At 44.3% G+C, this 16,375-nt stretch overlaps 1 protein-coding gene across 1 annotated transcript; it reads right to left on the reverse strand.

The window, feature by feature from the left end:
- Positions 1-9,429: 9,429 nt before the first annotated feature.
- On the reverse strand, positions 9,430-15,893 carry LOC142038398 (olfactory receptor 10C1-like). The gene is given in 4 exon segments (XM_075043822.1): positions 9,430-9,965; positions 9,968-10,084; positions 15,647-15,680; positions 15,888-15,893. Coding segments are annotated over 4 exon segments (693 nt in total).
- Positions 15,894-16,375: the final 482 nt, after the last annotated feature.

The raw sequence follows: 16,375 nt of genomic DNA on the forward strand, positions 1-16,375 counted from the left end.
GTGATGCTCACTCACAGGTGTCACTGTCAGTGATCTGTCACAAGAGTATCATGCGGGCTATGGTGATGAGGTGAATTGAATGGCAGCTCATGCAATCCCCAGCAAGCTGCTTTGGGTCCTTCTGCGATGTCTTATGTTCTGAATCTTATTTCCTGTCCTCTCTCTTGGTTTCCTCTTTTTTGAAGGTCAGGGGTCAGCAAGGACTGCATTCCAGAACAAGGCTGTCTCTCGCCTGCCTCAGACTTTCTGCCAACAGTTCAGTCCAATCAAGGAGCACAGGTGGGAGTGAGAGTAAGCGAACCTCTTCTTCTGAGTCCATTCCCACAGCCAGGTGAATGACTGGACTGTGCCCCAGTGGGTCTCTGCCAGACCTTTCAACACACCAGGCAGATGACTAAAACACTTTTGTCTCTCTACGCCCACCTTGAGAAATGATCCACTTCTCCTCTTTCACTGCTCTCATGGGACTATGCCCTTCTTTCTGCCGGATGTGTTACAGTTCACACAGATAGAAGCACTCATGACAGACACACAGTCACCATTCTTCTCACTTTGTTTACCACTTGCAGCACAGCCCATTGCAGCGAAAATACTATACTCTACAACTAACTTCTGCATGTTGTTCTGCAGCTTCTCTTGCCATCCCACATTACTCAGAAGAGAAGTCTCATAGGAATACGATTTTTTCAGCCACCAGCATGTTTACCATCCCACAAGCAGCTACTAGAGGCCACATGGTGCAGGAAGTTTGCATTTGCCCTGGTGGCCCAGGCCATGAGAGCTGAGATGTCCTGAGATACTGTGAAGATCCGAGCCATATCTCAGGAACTGAAGTGTTGCAGGGCATTGACATATCTGCACACACTGCAGGGGAGAATCATTGCACAGGAAAGGAGTAGCTCCACCTCCCCTTGTCTGTCTGTCTTCACAGCCAAGAACAGGGAACCTGTTTCCTGCAGCTGTTCTCTGCCTCTTTGAGTGCATTTCCAACCACACCAGAAAGCACGGTTCACAGTGGGGAGGCTAAGGAGGGCAAACAACATTGGCACAGCATCACCTATAGTAGTGGAGCCTAGAGTAGGGACCAGCTTCTGTCCCTGGCAAAGCCACACAGAACATTTCTGGGCAACCAGGTCTGCAGGCTGTAGTCCCTCCTCTTTTCCCAGCAAACTTTCTTCCTGGGTGAGGTGTGTTCCTATGCAGCAGAACAGGCATTGCAGGGGAGACCTCCTGCGCAGAGGCGTGAACCCACCAGCACATGTGCCTCCATGATCCAATTCGCCTTCTGTGGGTTCTTTGTCACTGCTTTCTGTCATCCTTCTCTAAACCCATATGACCAGGAGAACTCTGGAGAAAGGAAAGGAAAATGACAGCAAGTCCAGGGCTTGGGGTACCAGAAAGAGGCTTGCAAAAAACCTCAACAGTTCTTCTTCCCTGGCAGCTAATCAAACTTTTCTGACCCACCTGACACTTGACGAAACTCACTACCTGGTGGTCAAATGACTTTTGAGGAAAGTCTTTTCTTTAGGGCCATGGAGAATGGTGTGTGGATTGTCTGGCTCATAGTTCACAAATGAGTTTCACCATGTCTAGCGCACACAGGCAACTCATGGGGGGGTTACAAAAGCAACTCAGACTTGGATTGCCTTGAGGCCCTGTCTCTCTGCAGAGACAACTCACAGGGAGCTGTGTAGACAGCTTAGCCCTGGGTTGTCTGATAAACCTTAAACTAAACAAGGTGGTGGCTGCACTATTCAAAGAAACAAAACCTGAGCTGAGCCTTGAAATCCCTTAAGAAATAGCATGCCCTGAGTCTCAATCCAACCACTATTCAGTTGCCTGAGGAAGCAAGGTAAAAAAAAAAAAAAAAAAAAGCTGGAGGGTTTCAGCTTCTCTTTCAAATGACAACCTTGTGTAGTCAAACAATCACAGACCAGCAAAAGAAAGATAAGGGGAGACTCCACTCACATATACATAATCCATTTAGGCATATATCATAATCCACTCAGGCATAGTCATACACACCATTCCACAAGTCAGGGGATAAAGACCCTAAGATTCAGGTTGGAAATCATAGAATCATAGAATCTTTTAGGTTGGAAAAGACCTTTAAGATTATTGAGTCCAACCATCAACCATGCCCACTAAACCATGTCTTGAAGTGCCTTGTCTACATGCTTTTTGAATACCTCCAGGGATGGTGACTCAACTACTTCCCTGGGCAGCCTGTTCCAATGCCTGACAACCCTTTCAGTAAAGAAATTTTTCCTAATATCCAATCTAAACCTCCCTTGCTGCAACTTGAGGCCATTTCCTCTTGTCCTGTCTGCAGCCACCTGACCGAAGAGATCAGCACCCACCTCACTACAACCCCCCTTCAAGTAGTTGTAGAGAGCGATAAGGTCTCCCCTCAGCCTCCTCTTTTCTAGACTAAACAGCCTCAGTTCCCTCAGCCGCTCCTCATAAGACTTGTGCTCCAGGCCCCTCACCAACTTGGTTGCCCTTCTCTGAACATGCTCCAGCAACTCAATGTCTTTCTTGTAGTGAAGGACCCAAAACTGAACACAGTGCTCAAGGTGTGGCCTCACCAGTGCCGAGTACAGGGGAACAACCACGTCCCTGCTCCTGCTGGCCACACTATTTCTGATACAGGCTAGGATGCCGTTGGCCGCCTTGGCCACCTGGGCACACTGCTGGCTCATATTCAGCTGGCTCTCAATCAGCACACCCACATCTTTCTCTGCCGGACAGCTTTCCAGCCACTCTTCCGCAAGCCTGTAGTGCTGCATGGGGTTGTTGTGACTGAAGTGCGGGACCCGGCACTTGACCTTGTTGAATTTCACACAATTGGCCTTGGCCCATCAATCCAGCCTGTCCAGATCCCTCTGTAGAGCCTTCCTACCCTTGAGAAGATCAACCCTCCCTCCCAACTTGGTGTCAACTGCAAACTTACTGAGGGTGCACTCGATCCCCTCATCCAGATCATTAACAAAGATATTAAACAGAACTGGCCCCAATACTGAGCCCTGGGGAACACCACTTGTGACCCGCCGCCAACTGGATTTAACTCCATTCACCACAACCCTCTGGGCTTGTCCAGCCAGCCAGTACCGGGAAGTCACTTCTCCAACTATACAGTTGGATTGTGAAGGAGACCCTTCCCTGGCTTGATCAGGATGCCAGTCGAGGTAGCTTCCCTGGGATTGAGAGCCCTTACCTAGAGGGGTAAGTGAATATTGTTTATGCTTTATGTTTGTAAACACATGAGTGCTTGTGGTTGTCTGTGAATCACTTACGGTTGTAATAGTGTACTATTCTTGCTTTAAAAATTGCAGTAGTGCATTCCTCCATTGTAGCTGTAAAACCTGCAATAGTGGTGTGATAAGTCTGTAAGTGAACTTCAAGTTATTTGCTTGAAGCTTGCAGTTAAGTCTTTTTCTGCCACAAATGGTCTTTTGGGCTCTGACAGAGTCTGATGCTGGCACAGGTTTGTATCAAGCCTAGAGGCATCACTATTTGTGTGCTATAGGGAGGGAGCCCGAGGATGCTCAAGGGCCCTGGCCACGTTGGAGGAGTTGTCAGTGGTGTCCTCTCTGCCATGAGGGATGGTTGAAAAGCAACAGGCACCATTTCCTAACCTTGACACAAACAGGGGTGGGACAAACTTCTTGCCCTGTGTGAACTCACTCACCCAGCTCTGCCTTGCTGTATACACAGAACTTTTACCTGATTGCTGCAGCAGCAGAGCAACCGGGGAAGGGAAATTCCCTCTGTGGGGAGCACTTTTGGAACTCCATAAGTGAAGGAGAAAACAAGACATGATAAAACAAAGAAACCCATCTCACATGATGTACACTCCTGTTCCCCTCTTGATCCAGAGCAAAAAGCATCAGGGTGCAGAGAAGACTTGGTCTTTCCCTGGAGGCTGGGATGTAGGCTAGGATCAGGGATGCTGCCGTTTCATCTACCCTTGGGTCTGTCCCAATATGGAAGAGTACATCCCTGATAGCCCCTGACGGGTGTCTCTGCAATGCAGTAGATGAGCATGTTTGGCTGCTATGCAGAAGGCTGCTGCGTCAAACACCTCAGGGATTGTGTCCTCTTGTCAGTGGAGCTGGGAGGAGGTGAAGTGGTCTCTATCTATGTCTCATTCTGTCCAATAGACAACTCATTCATGAAGGATCAGTCCTCATCTCCTTCCTGAGTTTGGGCACTGGCCCTGCTTCTTCCTTCCTGCTTTTGTTGGTGGAAACACTTTCACCCCTGACAAAATGGGTCCACATTTCTGTCACTGAAAAGGTGTTCATGCATATTGTCCCACTGCTGAGGCTACACAAGTATGTGAGAAAATGCATGGCTACCTATGCTAATCTGTTTCTCCTTCTTGTGCTATCCCCAGTAAGTGGTACTTCAACCAAGATCTTGCAGAGCCTGAGAGCTTCTCTTAATGAGATTCATAATGATCCCATGCACTGATGCATTACAAGACTCTCACCACTCCTACTTTGAGGGACATCCTGCATTAGCCCCACACTGTCACACCCCCCAACCCTTCTCTGTGTCCTCAGAGGGAAGCCTCAGTGCCCACCACACAGGAGGCTCCAGCAGCACTGGCTTTGGAGAGACAGTCCCCAGCATTTCTTGGTGGGATGGCAGTGTTGGCTGCTCTCACATCTCCAAGAGGAAAAGTGAATACCCCTCCAGAGGGGGGGCTCCCTTTGCCTATAATTGTGATGCTGCCCTGGTGAGATGTACTGCCCTACTTGGACCTAGGTATCATGGTCCTGCCCCAGGCATCAGGCCCTTCAAGGTGCACAAGGGTGTGTTTCAGTCTGTTATATTGAAGATCCTGCTTTGAAGTCTCTAAATAGCACCTCAGACCCTTGTCCTCATTGTGGGCCTAGCCAGAGCAACACTCAGCATGTTCTGTGCAGGAAGAAAGCACTCGGGATTTGGTCCTCTCAGATCTCAGCTTGAGTTCATTTTCTAGGAAAAGAAAATGTCAGTTTCTGAGAAGACAGCCAGGCTGGCCAGCCCTTTGGTGCCCAAAGCAGGTGTGACTTGGATCCTGAGGCAACCTTGGCTTTCAAATCACTTACCTCAGCATTTAATCCCAGTGCAGTGTTTGCCAGGAAAGCCCTGGGGCTCATGCATCTGCTGCACCAGCCCTAGTCAGGTCCTAAGAGCTGATGTTGTCTTTTTTTCAAGGTTCTTATTCACAAGAGAGAAAAAAAAAGTGCTCTGAAAGCTTCATGCTGCTGCATCAGTTCCACTTCACTACTTGCCCTGGAGAAGGGATTGAGTCCAGCAAAGGGCCAGTGCACATGCCTTTGCTCCTGGCTTCCTCTTAAAGGTGGTGCAGACAGCAAGATGTGCCCTGATTTTCCAGACTACAAGCTATGTTTTTCATTTGGAGCTCAGCTGCTTAGCATTTGTGCTGACAACTGCCAATGTCTCGGCTGGATCAGTATGAAGTAGGGAATGCCTATTTTCTCCTTTACTTCACCATGTGTGCAAAAAGCGTGTGTGTGCTCAGGCAACAGTACCTGACATTACCGTGTGTGTGTTTTGCTTCCATCTGGGTTTTGAAAAGTCCCTTCTGGGCAATAAATGGAGTATCTGTCTCCCATTGAGTTTTCTTTAAGTACTGAAGGCCAAATTAATTCCTTATCATGGTATATAGCCTCCAGCTATGTCTTACCCTAAAGGCCTGCAATGTTGCAGTCTTTATTGCTGTCTTCTGCATGTGGTTCAGATGTACATCGCAGTGCCTGGGCCACTTAGCTGGGAAAATATCAGCCTCTAAACATGAACATTCAGGGTTCAAGTCCTTGTTCAGGAGACAGCCTGGCTATGTGATGCTTTTGCAGACTTGAGGAAAGCATGGCAACAACAAGTGCCATGCATTGAGGGTAGGATAACTTGGAAAACTGTCTCCACAGACAGAACTAAGCTCGGAGGAGTAAGGGCTAGCATTCACTGGGTTTGTTGCATTGGGAATTACCTGGAAGAGATAACAGGGGGCATTCCCAGAGGATGTGCCCTGAAAAGCAATTTGCTCCTGCCTTCCCTGGACTACTTGCAAAGTCTATGTTCCTGTGATATCTCTCCAGGCACACAACAGTCTATCATGCCCTCAGCTGGAAGGAGCCTTACTTATGTCTCTGGCATCTTGGGAAAGTGTTTGCATACTTGCTTTTGGCAGCTGCCAGGTACAGCAGCTTCTCCTCCCACCCCACAAAACCAAACCAAACCAAAATAATTATGGGAAATTAGTTTCTAAAGAGTTTCTGTTTCATTGTGAAGTTCTGCTCATTTTCCAAGTAAACCAGGCTGAACTCCTTAACCCTGGGGAGTGTGCAAAGTTGACGTGCATTCCAGAAACAGTACCTGCCTTGCACTTACATGCACATTTGATTTTCCAATTGAATGATCAAAAACCCATCCTGTGCTGAAACAGTGTAAATACAAGTGAGAGTGCAATGCTTTTGGCCACCCAGGGAGGTCTTTTATTACCCTCTGAGACCATCCTGTCAGCACGTGGCTTGTCTCTGGGAACTGCTGACCATGGGCTCTGCCAGGGGCACCTGCCTGCAGGCAAGAGAGTTACAGAGGTATATATGTGTTCATATGTATATGCACAAAAGTGTGTCTGCATACATGTGTGTCTCTACAGAAATACTTACAGAACTCATTGAACAAAACACATGTGAAAAGATTTAGATTCTCTGAAAACAATATTCTACCTTCAGACAAGAAAACTGAAATTGTTTAATGAAAATTTACAAGCTGACATATTGTGTTTTCATTTTTATACGTTATGTATGGCATATATGTAAAGACTAAAGTCTGTAGATTGTAGTAGTACAATATTTTGAAGAAGTTTTATACTTTTAGTAAGACTGATGAAAGACCCTTTCTGTCAGTATCTTTTATCTTAAAAATCTATAATGTTTCTCAAATAGTTACAGCAAAATCATAGAGAGGAAGAAGTGTAGAATTATCAGAAACATATGTAAAGGAAGTCAGCCAAGCAAGTTTTTCAAATATGAAGTCAGCCAAAAAAGTTTTTGTTTTTCACTGGTAGTAATTTAAGAAAGTTATTTAGAAAAAAACAAAATTCAGACAATTAAAACAACTTTAAATAAACAAGATTATTATTATAAGACATAAGAGCACACTGAAAATGTAAATAAGCCACAATTCAGATGCATTTCTTCAGAATTTTTTATGAACTCTGAAACAGTTCTGTTAACATCTGTAAGGAAAATTGTTAGCTGAATAAATGTTTTCTTTCCTCTTTCCATTTCTCTGTCCCTTAAAGCAGTCTTTAAAATTTTATGTAAGCACAAGACATGGTAGCTATCTCAGCACAAATTTTGGTGGAGATCAATGCCCTTCATGGTTACATCACATAACACTTAACATTTGTGAAAAAGAACCATGTTGGTAGAGGAACTCTCACCAGAAAGTGAGATTTGTGAGGTGGAGACTAATGGTATGAAATGTTGTCTTGCAACATTAGAGGATGGGCTGAAAGTGGGTTTAGTCTCCCTATCACATAGGTGGAGTTCATTTCATCTGCATGTAAGTCCCTACAATGCAAAGGTGGGACTTGATACTTTTCCCAATCACATTTATATAGGTGTCTCCAAGTAAATTAGGTGTCTAAGCTCCCATTAGAGTCAAAGGAGATTTTGAGCTTGATTAATTTACTTGAACATGTGTGTTTAGTGCTATTTGAGATGCTCAGGCATGTTCAGGACGTCCTTATGTGTCTTCCAGAGATGACACAGATACGGATGATAGCCCATAGATGACACTATGGCATATCCATGACCTCCTAAATTATAATCAGGAGTTCAGTTCCAAAAACTTACGGCATTTCAAATGACACTAGATGTCTGTCTGAGAGTAGACAGACAGTGAGTCACTGGAATTCAGAGACTGATTCCTTTGTTTATAAAGAGACATGCATCACTTCATAGCCTACACTGGCCATGTCCCAAACCATGTACATTGTAGCAGGTGTCTATGCTATTGGAGATGACCACTGGCATTCTGCCTGCTCCCAAGCCACTACTGCAGAAGGCAACATGTCTTCTGTATGTCCCATGTCATATTTCCAAGCCTATGTGTATGGATGAAATGTCCCAGGTGATTTTAGGTGGTAGTAGATGCCTCTGAATATGCACAACTGAATTGAGCCAGCCAGATTAACTTGTCTCATAGAATCATAACATCATAGAATCATAGAAAGGTTTGGGTTGGAAGGGACCTTTAAACATCATCTAGTTCCAACCCCCTGCCATAAGCCGGGGCATCTTTCATTAGATGAGTTTCCTTAAAGCCCCATCCAACCTGACTTTGAACACTTCCAAGGATGGCACATCCACAAATTCTCTGGGCAACTTCTTCCAGTCTCTCATCACCCTCATCATAAAACATTTCTTCTTTATGATGAATCTAAACCTACCTTCTGTCACTTTAAAATCATTGCTCCTTTTCCTGTCACTACAGGCCTTGATAAAAAGTCTTTCTCCACCTTTCTTACAAGTCCCATTTAAGCATTGAAAGGCTACAATAAGGTCTCCGCAGAGCCTTCTCTTCTCCAGGCTGAATAACACAACTCTCTCAGCCTTTTTTCACAGGAGACGTGTTCCAGTCCTTGGATCACTTTTGTGGCCCTCCTCTGGACTTGCTCCAACAGGTCCATATTTTTCTTAAACTTGGGACCCTGGAACTGGATGAAGCACTCCAGGTTGTGTCTCATAAGAGCGGAGTAGAGGGGCAGAATCACCTCCCGTGATCTGCTGGCCATGCTTCTTTTGATACAGCCCAGCGTACAATTGGCTTTCTGGGCTGCAAGTACACATTGCCAGCTCATATCCAATTTTCACTCACCAGGATCCCCAAGTCCTTCTCTGCAGGGCTGCTCTCAATCAATTGATCCCCTAGTCTGTATTGATATTGATGGTTGCCCTGATCCAGGTGCAGGGCCCTGCACTTGGCCTTCTTGAACTGCATGGGTTTCACATGGGCCCACTTCTAGAGACTGTCAAGGTCCCTCTGAATGGCATCCCTTCCCTCTAGCATGTCATAGACATCTGGGGAGTAATTCTTATGCCTAAAGGTATGTGCCTGGGATCACATGAGACTTCCTCTGTATCCAAGATCTTCAAGTGGTACTGGCAACTGTAACAATGGGGATGCACATGTTCTATGATGGCAGCTGGAAACTATGCACTTCAGATGCCACCAGATACTCCTATTTAGACACCTAATTGCTTTTTTTGAACTCAGGTGAGCTGAATGCCTTCCTACCCTAAAGTCCTGTCAGTGTTCTTTCCTATATCACTCTGGCAATGTGCTGGTTCTTCTTCTGAGGTGAGGTATTTGTGGATGGTTGTTCAGCTGAGGGGAACTGGCCTAGGAGTTAGGGTGAAATAGCTTCTTTCTCATATTAAAGAGAGCACCTTTCACCTCTCTATTCCTAAGGCTGTAGATAACAGGGTTCAATATAGGGATCACCACAGAATAGAACAGAGAGAGCACTTTGTCCACATCCAGGGAATAACTGGATTTGGGACGTATATAGATGAACACAGCTGTCCCATAGAATAATGTCACTACAGTGAGATGTGAGAAGCAAGTAGAGAATGCTTTATACCTTCCTTTGGCAGACCTGATTTTGCAGATGGAGGAAATGGTGAGGTCATAGGACACCAAAATGAGCAGAAAAGGCATGAAGGTGACAAAGGCAGCAGACAGAATGATCTGTAGCTCATTCTAGTAAGTGTCACTGCATACCAGCATCAGCACTGGTTGGATCTCACAGAAGAAATGGTTGATCATGTTGGACGCACAGAAAGGCAAAGAGAAGATAAATGTAGTGTGCCTAAGGACCACAAGGTTGCCACATGTACATGAGGAAGCAGCCAGCTGCATGCATACGTTCTTATTATGCTATCCATGTAATGCAGAGGGCTGCATATGGCTTGGTAGCAGTCATACGCCACAGCAGCTAAGAGGCAGCACTCAGTAGTCCCAAAGAACAGAAAGAAATACATCTGTGCAGCATAACCTGCAAAAGAGATGGACGTATCACTTGAGAAAAGATTGACCAGGATTCTGGTGCAGGTTGTAGCAGAGTTCCAGAAATTATAAGTTCCTGAGGAAGAAGTACATGGGGGTATGGAGGACAGGGTCCATGTTAATTACAAGAAGAATAATAAGATTTCCAGCACCGTGACAATGTAAATACACAGAAATAGGATAAAGAAGATGACTTTCATATCTGGGCGATGAGAAAAACCCAGGATAACAAACATGACCACAGAAGTTTTATTTCCGTTGGTCCCTTCTTCAGAGAATTCATCTTGGAACAATAAAGACACAGTGAAAACAATGAAACAGTATGGTACATTTCTTAAGACAAGCTGTCACGTTTTCCTCGTCGTGACAATCTAGGAGAAACAACTTATCACCAGGGACTCGCCCTGGTGAGAAAGCGGACCAACACAGATACTGTGGATCAAGCGATTTCTCCGTTTATTTGCTGCATAACATTCAGTTATATACCATAACCATGCTCAAGCCATCTACTGATTGGTTAACATGTGCTGTTCACGCACCTAAAGCAATAGTTTGATTGGATAAAGTCTTCTGATCACGCGAATGATTCCTCCTGTCTGTGTCTTGCCTGGTGTCCTGTTTTCCATCATGTAGACCTGACTTTGTTTTACTTTTTGTGCTTGCTTCATCAACTTTGTAGCAACAGTTGTCCTTCACAGCATTCTTGAAGGCTGCTGCTTGCAGAGGCCTCTGGCTCACAGACTGAATAGTCCCATTGTGTCTGGCTTGTTCACTATGTGTCTATTTTTCTAATTATCCCACAACAAGCCAAATAGCTCTCTGTTGTTAGCAGTAGCTTACGTGAAATTCAGAGAGTCAGTTCCAGTCCTAAAGCAAGGCATCTACTGCTCTTTGACAAGACTGATGATGTGCACCCTGGCCACCATCTGCCATGCAGGGAAGACAGGGTGCACTCCTGTGGATCTTGTGTCACATTTGTGAGCCTTCAGTGGATATGCTGGATAGCCCATGATATCTAAATCTATAGAGATGTGCTCAGGCTTCTCAATCACTTGTGAGATGTCTGTATTTCAGATGCTGAAATCTTGGATGTCTTGATAAACAACGAGGACAAGTCTCACCCAACTCTTTCAGATGCTGAAATCTTAGATGTCTTGATAAAAAACGAGGACAAGTCTCACCCAACTCGTCCAGCAGTTCATAAGCCTGTTTTTTCCATCCCTCCACCTATTGATATTAACCTGGTGTGATGTCTGTGTTATGTGCATGTTCTGTTAGAACAATAGCTGACCTCTGGAGGATTTTAGTTTAAATTAATAGTTTCACTCTGTTCTCAGTCACCTTGCATGGGAGCTTGGACACATAGGATAGTTACAAATCTTAAAATGAAAGAGATGACCTGTCATGGTGCACTCTCTTGAAAGCTTAGGAAGCATTGGAGGACAAGTTCAGATCTCTATGTGTGTATGGACATTTTGGCATCCTATGATGTTTTGTATGTCTCAGTTATCCAAATCAATTGCACAAGGTTTGCAGATCTTCATTAGGATTAAGAGAAGTCTCACTCTATGCACCTGGAAGTCTGCCAAGAAATGAAACTGGGTAACTGTTTACACACCTCCTAACTCCTAGGCACAGAATTCAGGGTAAACCAATACCAGTCATGACCAGATAAAATGGCTCAAGAAAGATGCTGTAACCTCTCAGGGTGCTTCATCATGATCATGCCTACAAGCCTTTAGACTACTTTGTCCTCAGTAGAGAAAAGAAAGGCTTCATACCAGCCTCCTGAGTTGAAAGAGAAAATGGCCCAAAGAATGTGTAGGTTTTTAAAAGCTTGTTCAGGATTACAATTTGCCTCAACTGATTTACACAGAGGTAAATTAAGGAGAAAATCAGTCTCCAGTGGTGGAAATAGGCACCTCCAGATGACAAATTTGCCTTGTTCTGAGGTAAAAGCCTAAAATGGACCCAAGAAGTTGCCCATTAGAAGAATGTATTTCTCTTCATCAACTGTCATTGGTGTCTCAATAGTCAGTTCAGGTACAGATGTCTATCAGTGTCTAAAATGAGGTGAAATCAGTTGTTTTAGATGTCTCCAAGAATATATATGTTGAAAAGGAAGCACAAATCCAATGGTTGTGTGATTCCGTGTACTTGCATTATCAGAAGTAGAATTATTACAGGCAGTTATCTATATCACTGGGTCATATACTTTACAGTACAGCACAATATGGTCCAACCCGTACTTTAAGGAGGAACCTAGTTTACTCAGGGAAGCAAAACCTCCAGAAGAAGTGAATAAAATCTTTGGGAAGGCAGGAAAGACAGGTAAGGCCTTTAGAAAGGAAAAGGTAACCCTTTATCTTTGGTACCCAAACTTAGGGAGGCTTTGAAAGGCACCTTCCTCTTTCCACTGATCATAAAGGAAGCCTCAATGACTTTCTGAGACAGAATGCTTAGCTTTCACATGATCCCATTCGTTAAGATGTATCCCACTCTTAGGTGAGCCCCTAGAAGTAAGGTACATCCAAAGCATGATTCAGACTACTGTGGAGGTAGGCTTCTGGTTTAGCACTTCTGAATTGGCCTCTCCATTTCTTCATTGTTTATAGAGGGCGGCCACAGAGCTCAAGATCCCAGTATAAGTCCTCAAGTTGAGTGTTGTGGGAATCATCCCTTCCTCATTCTCATTGCCTCTATTTGGCCCCTCTACCTTTACTTTCCCAAACTTTTTTCCAGATCTTCTGTTCTACCCTTTAGCACACCTCTGTCTGCCTCTACTCCCCCTGGTAATTTCTTTTCAAAGAGAGCACTCCTTCACTTGCAGGTTATATTTCTAATAAAAATATGACTTGCTGTTAGTATGCATTTTCAAAAGAATCTCTGCATCCATATGTTTCATGTTTTTTACAATTAACATGCATTAGAAACAGGTAAGCACTCTCTCTAATTCATGTCAGTTGTAAATTTTCTTTTTAATTTCCCTCCAAATTCTGCCTTGAGAATGCAGATGGCCAACTCTAAAACATCCTATCAAATTTCAACATACAGGATGTTTTCTTTTTCTCTTAAACTGAAGTAAATATTACATCATTTCCCATACTTAGAAAAAAAAATCACCACAAATTACAACACTGCCCCCCCAACCAATCAGAAAAAGCACTTTAACATAACATAGCATATGACAAGTTCTCAGGCATGGCTGTAATTTCTTATAATGAATTAGATTAAACTGACCTTAATATTTTCTGAAGGGAACACGCTGTATCTGAGAAAAATAAAAGCAACCTTGACATTAGCTTCAGTTCATAGTCACTGATGCTGAGTTGTAAACTAGTGTACTAAGCCCTTAACAGAAATTTGGTGATATTTGAGTTCAAGAAACAACAGAAACTGTTCAGACTCAGTTGACCTCAGCTTATTCAGGATAACTCAATGACTATGGGAGAAATTCCAGTCAAGCTAAGATATTTTTTACCTGCCTCTGCAGTCCTTCTCTTGTTTCTGTGTTCAACCTACTAAATCGTGGGGAATTGAAATATTTGATATTTCTTCAGCAGCCTTAGAGACATGGTTCTTGTTGCATTGCAGGTGCTGTCTAAAATGAAATCTTAGAAAAGGCACATGGTCAACACCTGAGCTCTGCAGTAGCCTCTCCTGAAACCTGTGTGATCAAGCTGAAATGGGAGATAAACTGAGATTTACAGCTAATCTCAAAACACAACTTGTCTCTCCATCCTTTGGCTGTTGAAAGCATGGATCTCCAGGTACTCCAGACCTCTGAACTCCAAGTCTGCTAATGAGAAGCATTTCTGTGTCAAACTGCAAAATCCCGTACCACTTTTAAGTTGGAGGGCCCTGCAGGGGATAAGAAGAAAGAAGGACATTTAAGAAGCAAAGCCCCCAGTGTGTCCTTTTGACTTATAGTCTGCCAAGGAAGTGAAAATCTTTCAATGTGGCCTGGAACAATCCACAGGTCCATCCTCTGAAAGAAGGAAAGAGAGGCTTAGAAATTACATGATTGGTTCCTCTGTGGCCAGAGAAATAATGGTTTGAATTTTTTTTCAGTCCAAGTGTATAGGCTTAAGGCACTCTGTTCACTCTGGGCCATCATTCATTTGCACCCAAATGCTGCTCCCTACTGAGAAAAAAAGTGCTTATGCCATGGAGGTAGCAGTCCCAGATCCATGTAGGAGAAGGTTTCTTGAGAGACTGTGGTGAAAAGACTCCCTCTAGTCACTCCATCCTGACTTACAGCTTTTCATTCGCCAACCAGCATGGGGAAATGGGCCCTTCTGAGATCCCTTTTGTCATTTGCCCTCCTCTGCTCTATGCCACTTGCCCTCCTGGACATGTGACAGTCATGAGGGAACCTGGTTCCTAGCTCCTCATTATCACCTTCTGAGGCTGAAAAGATGACAGGTGCTTTGAGATGAGAAAAGCAGTGAGGACCCAAGGCCAGAATACCCTTCTGCATCCTACACATCCCTGGGCAGGAATCTGTCCATGAGCAGGCCACGGGGAGACAGGGAGACCCCTGGACTCTGAGTTGGGCTGTCTGAATGCAAGTGTCAACAGTCTTTCAGGCATAGAAGCCATTTCAAGCTTTTTTTTTGGTTGGTTGGGTTTTTTTGGTTTAGTTTTGTCTTAGACATATTTCCTTACTTCCAACTTAGAAGCCATTAGATTGACTTATCTTCATACAAACAGACTTGTCTTCCCTGATCTTCTGTCCCAGCTTCTGTTCTTTTCACTATCAGAGGAGAAAGTGCAACTAAGGCATGCCAGCACATCTCCTTCTCCCCCTTCTCCCATCATAGTAGAGCATAGGTCAAGCCCTTCTTGAACAATAACACAAACAAGCAAGACATTGGGTAGGGGCTATGTAGGGTTCAGTTATAGGGAACTTAGTTATTGGGCCTAAAAGTAGCTCATGGTCACAGGAGCATTCCAGACGCTTTTAGAAGGCCTTAAACAGAATAAACAAGAAGATAGAAAAAGAAAGATCCTAATTAGAAAAACACAGGTGCACATTCCACGATAAAGAGAACTTGGCACAACCAACCTCAATTCAGGGGCTTATCTCGACCAATTGGACTAAGACAAGTCTTGCATGCTCTAATTAATACGGCCAATTATGTCCTATCTTTATGCGCGTGTACAGAGCGGGTATAACTAACTTTATCTTACGTTTGTGCACGTGGACAGTACCGATGTAACCAATCACCGTTTATGTTTGTGCGCGTGGACACCAAATGTTTGCATGCAGCAACCAATCAGAGTTTCTAAACAACTTAGAGAATTGTATAAAAATGATCAGCTAAGCTCAATAAATTGGTGACTTTAATCATCATATTGGTGTTCGATCGTCCGGGCCTCACAGAAATAAACCCTAAACCCTACATTTGATCCGAAGAGGAACAAGAGGCAACGCTACTGAAAAGGCGGGGAATTGCCGCGGACCACGGTGGCTTGAAAGACAGCGCCAGACACTGCTTGAGAGAGGCAGGACACTGCTCGGGAGAAGCAGGTAAAATTGTAAGCTTACGTTGATAAAAAGGGCGGCATGGGTATCGCAGCATCTGCGAAAGAAAAAGCAGCCATAAAGACATTTATGAGGCTGGCTGAAGAAACAAAAATAGATATTAAAAAGGATCAGTTAGAGGACTTGTTACAGTGGGGCCAAAGAAGAGGACTTTTTAAGGCCTCTGAGGCTCTCTTTTCATTGTCTATTTGGGAGAAGTTAGGAAAGGAAATATGGGACTCTATACAAGAAGGAAATAAAATACCTGCATGTCTGGCAGCACATTGGAAAAAGTGTCTCAAAATGATGCAGCAAATAACATCAGAAACTGCTGCTCAGGATGCGCTAAGATGTGCTATAGTGACAGAAATTCAAATCATTAATGCTCCTGCTCCGCTAGCGTATTTTTCGGAAGCAGAGACAGTACGCGAAACACAGGAACCCCCCCCTGCTGCCAACGGCGCCACCATTAGAGGAACAGAAAACACCGATTGCGGCTTTTCCTGTAGAAGAGCTGAATTTTTGGGGGAAGGGAAATAATGCCGATGTTCCCGTGGCCCCATTAACACCCGAGGAACAGGCGATGGTAAATCCCTTTCCAAAAAAGACAAGTCAGCCGCTATTACGAGCGGAAGACATTCCCCTGCCCATGGACTCTGATGACTGGGAGGCCCAACGGGACTTAGAAAATAGTGAGGAAGCTCAGAATCAGCTATGTCCTGATTCCAATAATGCAAACGAGGACTTGGCTAC

Source organism: Buteo buteo, chromosome 13, assembly GCF_964188355.1.
Source record: "Buteo buteo chromosome 13, bButBut1.hap1.1, whole genome shotgun sequence".
NCBI lineage: Eukaryota > Metazoa > Chordata > Aves > Accipitriformes > Accipitridae > Buteo > Buteo buteo.